Source organism: Artibeus jamaicensis, unplaced genomic scaffold (assembly GCF_021234435.1).
Source record: "Artibeus jamaicensis isolate MK-2021 breed Jamaican fruit bat unplaced genomic scaffold, CSHL_Jam_final contig_1015, whole genome shotgun sequence".
Lineage (NCBI taxonomy): Eukaryota > Metazoa > Chordata > Mammalia > Chiroptera > Phyllostomidae > Artibeus > Artibeus jamaicensis.
The window spans coordinates 6,275,369-6,289,547 of record NW_026521194.1 but is presented as its reverse complement, the minus strand read 5'-3'; the positions used below and the strand labels follow the sequence as shown (position 1 = coordinate 6,289,547).

The 14,179-nt window shown below is 44.2% G+C and overlaps 1 protein-coding gene across 1 annotated transcript in view; it reads right to left on the bottom strand.

Annotated features, from left to right (window-relative positions):
* EPHA4 (EPH receptor A4) overlaps window positions 1–13,619 on the bottom strand; it is a 135,809-nt gene extending 122,190 nt beyond the window's left edge. The window contains exons 1-3 of the mRNA XM_037143607.2: window positions 13,488–13,619; window positions 10,311–10,378; window positions 5,476–6,139 (exon numbers count right to left, since the gene is read on the bottom strand). Of these exons, the coding sequence (XP_036999502.1) occupies window positions 5,476–6,139; window positions 10,311–10,378; window positions 13,488–13,578 (823 nt within the window). The 5' untranslated portion in view covers window positions 13,579–13,619. The remainder of the gene's footprint in view (window positions 1–5,475; window positions 6,140–10,310; window positions 10,379–13,487) is intronic.
* Between the last annotated feature and the right edge of the window lie 560 nt (window positions 13,620–14,179).

Here is a 14,179-nt window from a genome sequence, read left to right as displayed (position 1 = left end):
GAGCAGGAATTATAAACAAGGACCTCATTAATACATGAGTCACATACAAAGATTCTGATATATCATGTTGACTCCATGAAACATTACTCCATCAAATACATGTTTAATATGAAACAGACCACAATTCCTTATGCACTTATCTATTTATTCATTCAATGAACATTTCATGAGACCCCACTATGTTCCAGAAGAGCCACTGATATTACTGGTTTGGTTATGCGGATCTGCACTCGTCCACTTCTGTCTCATGATATGGAAGTTTTACTAAATTTACTTGTGCAAGAGAAAGCCAGAAAAATAACAAAACAGGGTTCACCGTCCAAAATTTTAACAGAAATATACACGTATGATTTACAAATTAAAGTGTTTGTTTAAAAATGTTACCAGGAAAAACTAGGAGAAATTAAGTATTAACCCATAAGGGAAAATTAAAGTATGGTATATTCTACTATAGAATATTAATCATCAATGATGAAGAATGGAGAAAAGTTATATTCTCTAATGTGATAATTAAGCATCAGAAATAAGATCAATATTAATAATAATTCCATTTATTATTTTTTAAATACATATATAAAGATATATGTGGGTTACTTGCCAAATGTAAGCTGTGGTAATGCATAAAAATTCAGAATAAGAGTGAAGTATATAGTTCTATGGTAATATGACATTCATCAATTATATCCAAAAGCAACCCTTAAGTAGTGAAGTTCAGTGCTGGGAAAGTCAAACGTATCACGGCCACCTCTGTTTTGTACAGTGGTAACTACAAAGCCATTTAATCAGTCTTTTTCCTAAAGCCTCATGTCTTAAAAAAATCATTTTGTCTTAATTTGTTTTTGAAAGGTACAAGGAGGCTCGACTAGATTAAAAGAAATCAGCAAATCTTCAATACTGTCTTCAAAAATCCCTGAGATAATGCCTATGTGATACTTTGGTGAACCCAAAATTGAGACCATCGCCTCACTCACTCTCAAAAAGAAGCCTGGTCACCTGAAGAAGGAGACATAAAAAAGTGGAACAGAAAAAGGACAACAATTAAACCCTGTTCTTCTCATACGTGAAGAATTGAGTCTTTCAATGACCACAGCCACGCTTCAAAGCTGGGATGAAAGCGGCCATGGGAATTCAAGCCATTGATTCTTAAAGACACAATTCAAAGGTAGAAGAAAATTTCAAAAAATGAAAAGGACATAAAACAGCATCTTTCTGAACTATATTTGAAATGCGTCCTCTCCAGCACTTCCTTCTCCTCAGGTCCTTAGGAAAACAAAGTCATCACAACTTTTTTTTTCTTTTTACCAATAGCACTCTTTCCAGAGCACACATTTGAAATCTATTTTACAGCCATCAAAGCATTTCTCAAAAGAGCCCTCAATAAGATATCTGTGCTGATATGAAGCCACCATACACAGAGAATAATATATAATATAGGCCCTAGGTATATGGGACCCAAAACAATGTATAGCAAAATTGTGTATTTTAGCAAGGCTCGATTTATACCTGGCTAAATTCCGTCACAGTCATGATCACTTACTAGGCCCTTCAGGGTGACCCTATAAAAATGTTTTCTTTTTATTAGTTGTAGTTTTCTGTATATTCTCTGAAAACATTGCTTATTAGTATTTCACAGAGTGAATATGTGACTTTCTTTTTTTTTGTTTTTTAATTAAGCAAAAAATAAATGCATAAAGGATCTTTTCCTCTCTGCTTTCTGCTTAATATTTCTGAAGGAATAAAGACACCCCTGGAAGACATCTGGAAGATTTCCTGACTGAGGGGAGTGCAGGTGTGCATGGCAGGAGCGGTGTCTGAGGCGGATTTTGGGTCTGTTTCTGACCATCTGAGGAGGACTGGTGACTAACTAACTGGAACAGTTTCTTATCCTCTGCACCCAATCAGCAGACAAGTTCAAACCGCTGCACAGGCCGGCCAGCCGTTCTCCTGGGGAGGGCAGAGGAGTGACTAATGCTCTTTGTTGTCCTGCTGAGGCCGAGCCGAATCATCTCAGAAAATGTTATTCAAGAGCACAATGAACTTGCGGCTGCTTCAGAGGGCGAGCCCGCCATCACCCTGCCGCTCTGGACACTTTGGAGGCAGCTCTTCATGTCTCCATTAGCATGTACTGCTTGGAAGTAAGAACTCCAAGAGGAAGTGCACTTCTGTCCCCAAGGTCCCTTGAGGACTCCGGCAGATGACCAGGGTTAGATTTAAACAACAGCACGCCCCGGGCCCCCACCTGCCCTGCCTATTTTTGCCCAGGGATCCATTGTCAAACATTTAAGATCTTAATCAATCTTCACTCTGACCTCCCAGACCCCAAGGAAGATGGATGAGGAAGGAGGTGACCTTTCACCTGTTCTTCTATTTGTCCTGACACAGCATACCCATTGAAAAGACAATTGGGGAGGACCTGCTGCCAGAGTTCTGAAGCCTTGCCAGTTCTCCATTATATCCCTTCTTAAGCTCTCTCCACAGCTCCTCTTTCCTGCCTGCCCCCCGCCCCCCCAAATCCCTTTTCTCCTACTCAAAGGAAAGTTTGCTTTCCTTCAGGGGAAAAGAAATGGCACTCTCCAAATATCATTTGCAATATGAAGTGTGAAAATGGACATTATTCTTTGTTAGGACAAGGGCAATTCTTCCTGTCTTTAGCCCTGACTTCCAAGGGTGATTGGGAGATGAAGACCCTTTGGTTTGCTTTAGCTCAACACCTTTTGAAGTCTTCAGCTATGGCCTTGGGAAGAGAAGAGTGATAAAAGAAATGCTAGTATTAACATCAGTTTCATGCTGTATGATGCACAAGGTGACTTTTACCATTCTGAAAGCTCCATGTCTTCATAGCAACTCCATAAAATAAGTACAGATATTGTCAACCCACTTTATAGATGGAACAAATCAAGGCTCAGAGGGCCTAAGAACATGTTCAAGGTCGTACAGCTAAGTGACCAAATTGAGACACAGTTTCCTCGTGTTGATGTTCCTTCTGCTCCTCTTGGCCATTTCTCTGAAACCCAATAATGTTGTCAAGGATGGAGATGACCATTTTTATTACTCTTTAGACTTTTATAGTCTTTAAAAAAGTCTCACCTAGGTTTGGAATTTAAGAACCCTTTGTCATTCAAGTTGTTCCTTTCTTCCTAAATTCATCAGAGATTTTTACTGGGAGTATAATAAACAAAGTGCAAGGTTTTGTGCAAAAAAAGTGTCTTCTTAAAAGAATTAATCATTTTATGAGTAGAATAAAAACCTGGGGAGCAGATGTAGGAACACCGAAGAGTTTCAAAAATGGCTCAGCCGACCTTCCCCTTCCATCAACTACCTGACCCTGTGCCAGGAACAGTTTGCTCAGAAATGAACTGGACCTAAAACATGGAGTCGCTCCTATTCCATGAACCACATGATTAACTAGAGTCCCAAGATTATTTCAATAAAACAAATCACTAACATGTTCAATTGCCTTTACATTCATTTCCCCCTCCATCTTTTTCTCCTTTTCTTCTAATTTGGGTTGTAAAACTGTCATGGAGTTTCACAATGGAGCAACATATGAGTTACCGGGCTCTGTGACAATTGAAAATCAATGACATTAGGTACAGAGAGATTCTAATGCCAGACATGTGAACATTTGATCAGGAAATGAAAAGACAATGATATACATATATCTATATATATTTGTATACATGTATATTTGTATATATATATCTATATAGATAGATAGATAGATAGATATACAAATCCTGACATGTGAAGATATGCATGTCCCATCTTCAAAAATCAAAAGGCAGAATAATTTACTTTAAAATGTGACGTGGTGTCATCACCTAGTCCCTTTCACTATTCCTTCTTTGACTATCGTAATCTGTGGACCAATAACAATGTACTCCCACACTTTCTAACATTATTCCCAGAGTAAACTCCAAGGTTTCACTTTGGTACAAGCTGATCTTGTAGGTGCTAAGTCAACAGCAAACTTTAAACCCCAACTTTCAAATGTTCAAGTTCACAAACACACCTTTTTACTCTAGGTCAACAGAAAAGGCAGTCAGCCTTTACTCTTTTATTTACAATTAAATGAAAAGACAGTCATTGTTAGCTACTCCTAGAAACAACTACAGCAAATCAAGAATGACACTTTGGAAAAGCATAAATCACGAAAGGACAAACGTATACCTCTATAACACCAAATTATCAAAAAATGTAATTTTTTAGGCTATAACTGTCGGTTTCCAGCCAGTCAGCTGGACTGCCCGTAGTTAATCCCACCGTGTCATTTAGATGGTTGCAATGCCAGACACACTGTTCAGCAGGCAGTTCTCCAGACTCTGTAATCACCGAGTCAGGTGGACGTGGGCAACCCAGTCCACGGCTCGACAATCACCCTGAGAAAAGATTAATCTGATCTGTTTCATAAATGGGACCAGTTACACGGTTTCGTAGTAACCACAATAAGACTGGCAGCAGAGACTACTGATAGCCACTAAGAATAAATACCAAGCAAAAATAAAAACCTTGGATACTGACTTTTTAAAGCCTTAAACCACACATGACGTGAACGATACATGTACAAATGAATTACTCTCATCCCTTACTCAGAAACAAAGCATTTTTTTAAGAAAAAAACTTTACAAATTCCACCCCACCCCCGCCCCACATTCTGACCAAAAGGGGACACATAGGAAGAAGGAATTACACACACTGAACTTGAAGTGAGAAAAAAATCACTTTAGTAATAATGCTACCCAGAAATTAACGTGATAAAAATACCTAGATTTCCTTAAACACCCAATAATCAAAATGGATCACAATTTAATATTCCCTCTGACCACAGATCAAATGAGAAAACCATTACTAGTTCTTTATCACCTCCAGGGGAAATAAATCATCCAGATTAATCTCACTGAGGAATCCTAGAGCAAGGGCTGCTCCGTGGACCAAAGCCACTCGAAACACTCCCAGTCGGTATCATTGAGTCACGTCCACTCTGGTCCACAGAGAAGGGGGCGCTGGGCGCTCCTCACACAGTGTGAGGGAACTGGAACACAATCCTAACTTCACGAGTAAATTGATTCTGTACATACGCAGGCGACCGGAGATATTTACCATTTTATCAGGTCTACAGGCAGGAATACCATGGTTTTAAAATCCGTCCACCCCCTTTAAGGAAAGGATCAATCAAGCCCATTTCTTCAGCTTGATCAACTCCATTTCCGAGGGTGCATCTAGCCAGTTCAGATCTAAGTGCCTGTTAGCAAATGTGTCTGGCCTGCTGCTGATCACGGCAGCATCATTTACCTTGTCAGTATCAGTACAGTCTCAGCCTTGCCACCTGGAGCTACAGCACTTACTCATTAGACCCCTCGGTCCCGCCACACCCCACAGGGGCTGCTAATTACTGGCTCTACTCCGTTTAGTCTCATCTCTGATTTAATTATGTGCACTAAGCCCTAATGAAAAGTACAATATGGCTCGTCTTACCTTGGCATTCTCCATTTCGTTCTTCATGCCCGGCATTGCACAGGCAGTTGCCAATGGGTACCAGCCACTCGCCATCTGCCCCACAGTACATCTTTGGCACATCCTTCTCTTCTGAGTTGTTGACACAGGAGCCTCGGACTTCGACCAGAGAAGACGTATCAGCCCCCGTGATGGTGTCTGGAAACTGGGCCAGATTGCGAACCGTGAGTGGACACTTCTTATAGAACACACGGACCGACACCAGGGCAATGCAAGCGCCCACATCCTGAAAGGCCAGATAAAACCCCTTTTTGCTCAATGGCCCTACATCTCGGATCTCGGTGTTCAACTTCATGATGCGATCGCCAATGTCCACTTGGGTGAAGCTCTCGTCAGCGGCGATGGTGTCAATCTTGGCAAACTGGCTCTCTCGAATGAAACGCTCTCTGTCGTTGTCGGATTCATAGTAGTACAGGTTGAATGTCTCCTTGCAAGTCCCCATGACGCCTGGAAGACTATTGCAGTCCCTCAGGGTGAACTTGATCTCAATATACACCCGCTGAGCCCCCTCTCGGGTGATCCAGTCAGTTCGGAGCCAGTTATTCTGGCTAGGTTCCATCACGTTGCACACTTGGTAGGTTCGGATGGGTGTGTTTTTTTCATCCATAATACTCACTTCCTCCCACTGCAAAGGTCCAAAGGAAATGTATCAGTTATAACACTTCATCACGCAGTGATTCGCCAATCTTACTTTACTCTCATACGACTTCGATTCTTACTAATTTTTTTTCAGTAAGAAAACTACTGAGCACCAGTCCCCACAGGTAAAGCATGTTATGGAGGGGATGAGACAATATTTTATTGCGGAAGTGTTTTTTTTTAATTGTTTCATTCTTTTGCCTTAAATCCAGGGGCAATGGTGGATTTATTACTTATGAGTTTTCAGCAGTTCCTTGCGGTGGTCTAACAACCTCAAATTCACCTATTACAACAGCTACAATTTGAAGTGGCAACAGTTCAAATTTACTCATAAATGAAAAACTTGTATGTGTATTGTTTCAACAACTGAACAGAGACCTGCAAATTAACAGCAGGAAGAGCAGAGCTTGCCAAAGGAAGACAATTATCAGTTAATTAGTGGTGCTCCTGTCAGAACTTTGCTCTCTAATACCTAAAAAAGAAAAAAAAACTCAGTGGATTTCTCGCTCTCTCTCTCTCCTCTTTTTTTTTTTTTTTTTTTTTTTTTTTTTGGCACCGTTACTACTCTTTAAAGGGGGAAAGAAAATCTCAGGATTCTGAGTTTGGTCTTTTCTCTCCTGGGAAGAGAAAGACTAAACTTCCTGGTCGGGCTTCTCAGATGTGCTGTCATTTGTAATGGTGGAACATGTCAGGCGCGTGTACTCAATGAAATGTTTGCATGTTGTTCCTGCTTTTAAAACATATACACATAAGTAAACAAGAGTGCCCGCCATGCTTTGCTTCTAACTGTTCTGGGGAGATTGAAACTAAAACAGTAAGTAGTATGTGAGAGTAAAAGCTCAAGAAATTTTAAGGAGGGATGGTTGAGTTTCCCTTGTAATCTACTTCTTAACAAAGATCCTAATGGCGGGACAGTCTGAAGTTAGTATGACCAAAGCAGTCATTTTACTCTCTCTGTACTTTAAAAAATAACCCTAAAAGAAGCAAGATGGTTTTGGGGCTCCTGCAAGGCTCTTCGTTAACATCTACAAAGAGTGCATTTATATAGATCTGGTGTATCTCCGCTTAAATATGTAACACATGAATATCATTAAAAGAAAAAGAGGATAGTTTTAAAAATGTGTGTTCTCTAATAGCTCCACTTAAAGCTCCATTCAACAAAATGAGTACCCAGAGTCATACTGCATCTTTTAACGCGCTTCCCATCTGTGCATTGGAAAACCGTTAATGGATGGAAATGTTACTATGTGAAGGACCATAATGCATAAAATTCTGTATCCCTCTCATCTGCTATCATCGTGAAAGTTGGAACTGGGAGGAATAAGTACCCTGTGGTGATTAAAATTTCTTTTTATCCACTAACTAATAAATCACCAGTAATTTAATTATTTGGGGAAATTCATGTAAATCCAAAAATAGATCCCCACCTTAAAAAAAACCCCACTCAGCGTGTTTCTCATCTCAGAACAAAGGGAATATGGAAAAGCACATTCATCAATGTAAATGAAAGCACAGGGGTATCTCCAGGAAGTTCACAGGGGATAATTCAGGTGGAACATGAATTTTCCAGCCTGAATGTGATTGTCTAAACACACTGATCAATTCACCAGAACAATGACAAATATCCCCTTAGTTTTATATTTTACAATCAATGTCAGAAACTCAATATGCTCCTTTAAATGAACACTGCCAAGAAATTAGGGTTTTGCTACAATGTTGCCATCAGGAGCCATTGCTTTCCATTATTCTCATGTTCCATTTAGTTGCTCTGATGCAAAAACAAAAGAGTTGAGCCTTGTCTCTGACTATAGTTTAGTTTTTTGTTGGTGGCATCGTCAAATAAGATTTTTTTCTTTTTCAAAAATAACAAATAAATGTCATTGGGCAAACCCTCATCCCAAGTTCCCAGCAAACACGTTATCTGTCCTAACTCTAACTAGAGATTTCAGAATAATTAAAAGACTCAAACGTGCTTTTTTCCTTCAGCTGGAAAGAACTTTTGAAAGCCAGTCTATCCTAACTTGGTAGACGTCTAATTCATCTGTCACTCTACATCTGAGCCTGAAAAAAAAAAAAAACTAAGTCCTCTTCAAATACAAAATGGAGAGATGAATTAATTTTGTAATTTGGCACATAGTTTCTCAGCAGCTACTATATAGTTTGGGATGACTATTGCTCCCCTCAAATAAACCACTCACAATAATACTTAGGATGTTACACACATTTGAGGAAAGGAAAAACTACCTACCCCAGTCCATAAAAAGTTCTGGGTTGTATACAATAATCTGCATACATAGTGTTTTTTAAAGAGACTTCAGGAGAACCAAGAGAAGCTTTATGTCTAGGAAGAGTGACCAGGTGCTTTTTCAGCAGTTCGGGGAAGGGGGTGGGGGTGGCGGAGTGTGTGGAGTCTGCAGCATATTAAATTGCAGTAAAAGCTTTCCAGAAACTAGATAGACCATAGACTGTACTCAGAAATGTGTCACTCCTCGCCTTTAAATAGGCCCACGTATATTTCGTGGAACGAGTCAGTTGCAGAGTCATAATTTGATGCATTCTCTCTTCAAGCCTGAGAGCAGCCAGTAAGAAAAAATAAGGCTCATTAAAAATTTTAATGCAAGTACGAACACCTTCCATCCTCTATGTAGCAGAGAATTCTAATGCATTCAACCTACAGAGCAAGAGCCATCGTGCAGCATGGGAAAGCCTTCCTGAATCACTGACCTTTCCAGGGTATAGGATTAACAAGAGTCTGACTCTCACAAGATAAAGCTGTACCTTTCTTCGCATTCAAAGGAAAAGGCCAATTGCCTGCAATCAGCGGTGAATACCGCCTGTCTACACTGCCAGAGGCCTGCCAATCATTCTCCTTCCCTTTAAAAAAAATGGTTTTGAGGCCAGACTGGAATTTTTCAGCAGAGACCCAACTAACTGCAGTCAAGTTCAGGCAGAAAAACAGGAAGGCCAGGCAATCTCTCCATTTCATTTAAAATGGATTTACAAGAAAGGCTTTGACAGAAAAAGCCTCAAACGCTCCATTTTCATGACTGTCATATTTTTGAAACTCAGTCTTCTATAACAGTTTCTATGAATCTTTATTTTTCTTTTCATCTTTTATTGCTTATTCAATGGACAGATTGAAGCACCATATTGGGGGGCTGGCATTACATTTTTTGCCTGATAACACCCCTAATCTCCCTTTCATCCCTATTGTTTTTAATCACTTGGCTCAGTCCTAGACTATCAGGCATGTAAATGTAGGATAATATGCTTAAATTTTTGAAGGACTTGAGAGTTGTTTCAATTTGGCAAAAGCCAGAAGTACATATCGTACTCATTTCTTTCCAAAGCTGCTTCATTCTGACCTGTCATTAAGGGGTGAGGTTGGGGTGAGAGAATGTGGCCAGTGACCTAATTCCGTCCTCTGAATCTCCCAGGGGAGGCAATGATGGCAACTTTGAGAAGAAATGCACAGTGCATTTTCTTTCATGCTTACAATGCAGCCTCCTCATTCCCAAAGATCCAAGATGCCACATACTTAAACTTTTCACATTTAGCATCAACAATGCTCAAGCTCGTGGGGTTTGGTGCATGTATTGCACCCCTGGCACAAGTTCAGGAGGCTTCCTCCCAGCGTGCCAGAGCGCAGCAGCTGATTTAAGGTCGCCCTGGGAGCGAGGGGAGGCGCTCCTGCTGTTTGTGCACAGACCTGAACCTGCAACGGGTACAATGAGAGGCTTTTCTCTCTGGTATCCTAAGTTACTCATTTTCCTCATCTGGAAACAGAACAGTTGCTCTAACCTTAACCCTGTCAGTCCTCCATAGCCATCACAGTAAAATAGGCATAAATTCTAATTTGGTCCCCAGATTGCATTTCTTGTCGGTATTTTAGTTTTAAATAGGCATCTAAGCCTATACCTCTACCAATCTCCTAATTTCGAAAACTCTTTCTGCCCTTTTGGTTTCTACTTCTTCCATGACAGACCTATCCTGGGGGAGTATAGGATTTCTGCAACAAAGCGTAATTCCCTTCATAGGCCATGGCGGAAATCTGACCCCCTCACCACAATCAACAAGAATCAAGCCATTAGGACGCTCAGAAAGTTGCTAATCACTCCTTTTTTACCCTCTGGAGCGGAGAGCCACTTGGCACTTACCCCTCCTTCCAGGGGGCTTGCTATCCACCCAAGTTCGCCCTGAACGGATCTGGAATCCAATAAGGTAACTGCAAAAAAAACAAAGAAAAATAGATTAATTTCCAATTGCAAAAAGCCAATACTACAAAAACCATTTGCCTGAGCGTTTCCATATGTGCCGAGGGTGTGCATGTCCCACTCTGATCAAAACCTAAACTTGGTCTCACTTATGTAAATAATCATTACTCACTTGATCTTCTCCCCTCTTTAAATCTGCAAGTTCTTATTTATTTAACTTGCTTAGCATTTAAAATTCCATCCCAGGACTTGGTTGATTCATTTTCTAAAAAGAGTGAATAGAGAATCTCAAGTACAATTCGAAAAATAAATATATCTATGTAAGGCAGTTGCACTCCAGAGCAAAATCTGCATTCATCTCTGTCTGGTGTCTACTGGAGTTATTTGTTTTTACAAGTTTCAGATGACCGCATAACTCATCATCATGGTGACAGAGCCACAAGTGAATTCTATCTGAGAGTACCCAAAGGGTCATGAAAAGGCTTTCTCCCTTTCCATTTTCCCCCTCCACCGCCAAATAAATCGGCCCTGGATATGGTATCCGCTGCTTTTTTAAATATCAAAGTTTCAGAAGGGGGTGGGGGTGGCAGCGGTGTAGAATTAGAATGCAAATGAACTGAATGATTTATTCTCTTCCCCAGGTCTTTTTGAGGACAATCGGAGACTCCTCCTCTAGCCGAGAGGAAATCACTGGTTTGAATTTTAGGTATAAAGTGGGGTGGGTGAGTATACGACTGCTACACCTAGAGGGTGCATCAAAGCTTCGGGGCACCCGGAGCGCGGCCACCGGGCTGCTGTCTGCCGCCCACGCTGGGGCAGTCCTGGGCACCTAGGACACTGAAAAGGACGCGGCCCATTCCTTCCCTCTCCACGTCCTCTTTCCCACCGAGATCTGCAGGCCTGGGGGTCGAAAGGCCCATCTCAAAGGAACCAGTGGGTTATTAATTTAATCGGCGAGGCTGCCTGTTCAGGCTGGGGGAGGGGTGGGAATAGGAAGCCTCAGTTCTTGCTCTTGCGCACCCCAACTCTCAATCTCGCCCCCCGGCCTCTGAATTCTGCCCAATCTCTCCTCTCATTTCACCACGAAGAGAAAGGAGTCGAAATCAGCCTCTTTCTCCCGGTTTTCCCGGGAAGCCTGAATTCCTGGGGTCTGTTAATTATTTCAAAACGTAGAGCCTTCCCTGGGTCGCTCCCGCCCCGTAGTTGCGCCCCCATCGCCGGCCTCATTCTCTCTTCTGGGTCCCTAGAGAAAGGCCCGCTACATCCATTTGGATTTATGTAAGGTGGATTAGGGACACAAAGGGAACAATAAGACCCAATTTACAAAAAAAGGGAGGGAGTAGAAAGGGAGGGTAAAAGGGAGAATAGGAAACGTGATGGGAATAAAAAGCAACAAAATGAATTAATTTCCAAGGGGGAGGAGGGGTTCGAGAGGGGGTGACTCCCCCCCCCTTCTTTCTACATCAGCCTACAGCTCCATCAGCGCCTTTTGTGTCTAGGGCGAAGTTTCGCTTCCAAAAAAAAAGGCAAGAAATGAGTAAAAGAAAAATCTGCGTCGGATGCAGTGAGGTCTTGGGGGACGTCCTAACAAATGGGCAAAGTAACCATCAGAATGTGGGATCCACGATTCGGATAAGAAAATTAATCGTGGGGATAAAAACGCGGCAGCAGCTGAGGGGGCACCAAGAGCCGCGTCGGAAGGAGGGAAGAAAGAAGGAGGGTGCGAGAGCGCCCCTTTCCTCCCAAGCAGCGCCTGCCGGCAGGTGTGTGAATCTCTTCGAGCCTCCGTCTGGCGAACTCTGGGTACCGGCTGCCCAGCCAAGACTAAGTTGGTTTCTGGCTCCCTCCTTCGGAACAGGGAAAATAATGGATTGCACAGGATAGATGGAAAGATCCGGAGAGACAGACGAAGGAAGGATGGACAGATGGATGGACGGACGAATGGATGGGGGTGGTGGTGGGGAGGCGTGAACGAACAGGCGAGACAGAGACTAGGTTAGATGAACGCAGGCTCCAGTACAAGCATTCGCTGGAACGCGCGCACGCAATCGGGGCACTGGCGCACAGACACAAAATCGTCCGCGTCCACGCGGGCACCCATGCACCACACACACACATTTGCGCGAGCGCGCATACACACACAGACACACGCACACGCACGCATGCATACACACACGCGCACACACACACACACACACACACACACTCAACTCGCCTTTCTCTGAGATCATTAGAAGCTAGACGATCAACCCCCACCTCCCCGATGCAGAGACACACGCAACCCTTCCAGCCCGTCCAAACAGACTCGCAGAACACCGAGCACCGAGACGTCTCCAGTCGGTCCCGCGCGTTCCCTCCAAACTAACCCAGCGTATAGTTCTGGGGCGAAAAAAAGCAAAAACTCGAGTACATTCAACTTGCTGGTGGGTTCACCAAGTCTGCGGAAAGATCAGAGTAGCGTGGGACCCCTTAGTCCAGCGATCGCACCCTCCGGGGCACGGAGCCCAGCGGGGAGAAAGGTATCTGACGCCAGTGCTAGAAATCGGGTCACTCATCACCCACGAGCCGTGCCACGACCGCTGCGCAGCGGAGGCCCGGCAGCAGGGTCCCGGGAAGCGCAAGGCTCGGGAAACTTTGCAAAAACCACAGCTCGAAAGCCTCGCACAAGAACCCGGGAACACCAAGCCCTCGCCGGGCTCCAGGCTTCCGTTTCCTCCTCGACTGGGGCTGGATGAGGGGGGTAGGTGGTAGGGAGGACTTGGGCCACAAAATTATTATCATTTTTAATCTTAGCGTTGCCTCCTGGGTATCCCCTAGGACGCCTCGAGCTGGCCTCACCGGTGGATGCTGATAAACTTTGTCCTTTCGCTTGCAAACTTAAGCAGCCTCGCCAAAAGCACGGGTCACCGCCCAGGTCAGGCTACGCGGCCGCCCCAAACCTCCCCTTCGCAAATCCCTTCGCCTCGGCCCCTTTCTCCCGAGTCGGGGCGCACCGCTCCCCGCGGGGTCCCCCCGCCCCCTCTCACACACAAACTGGACAGCCTTGCGCTTCAGAGGAACATTCACCGGTGGATCGTGCGCTCTCGGTCCCCGACCACAGAAAGGTCCCCGCGCTCTCACCTTCATTCGCGGGGTACACCCTGGAACCGGTGACAGCGTCGCAAATCCCAAAGAGAAACGAAAAGAGAAGGAAATAGAAAATCCCAGCCATGGTTCACCGGTGCCAACGCTGCTCCTACCGCTTCTATCCCAGTGGAATAAATGCTTAAGTTAGGAGTGCAGCAGGCTGAAGACATTGCCAAGGGGGTGGGCCCGGCCCGTGACGCCCACCCGCCAGTCCGGAGCTCGCCGCCAATGGTCGCAGAGATAGGGAGGCCTGGCCCCGCCCCTATTGAGCAAAGCCCGCCTTGTGTCCCCGCCCCTCGGGGCTCAGCGGGGTGCACGGGCTCCCCAGGCTTGAGGGGGCGAACTCTCTGCGTGGGTGCCCGCCCCCTCCGGAGGGAGGCGACGGGGTCCCCAGACTTCACCTCAGGGGTCCAGCCTCTGGGCAGGGGAAGGAGTTTCGAAAGACTCTGAACTGATCGCGGGGAGCCGGAGGAAGTGTTCGCTACCACCTCTTCCCCCTACGGACGATTTGAGACAGGAAAGGGCCCTTTTACTGTAATAAAATAAATATAAAGTTGACGTGCCTCTTTGCTATTGCTCTTTTCTGAAGGCCGAAGCCTTTGCGTCCCGCGCGCCGGGTCTGGGGCTGCGCACTTACTCCTGAGCACGGCCGAAGCCACCCTCCGCTGCCTTGCCCTGTTCCGTGT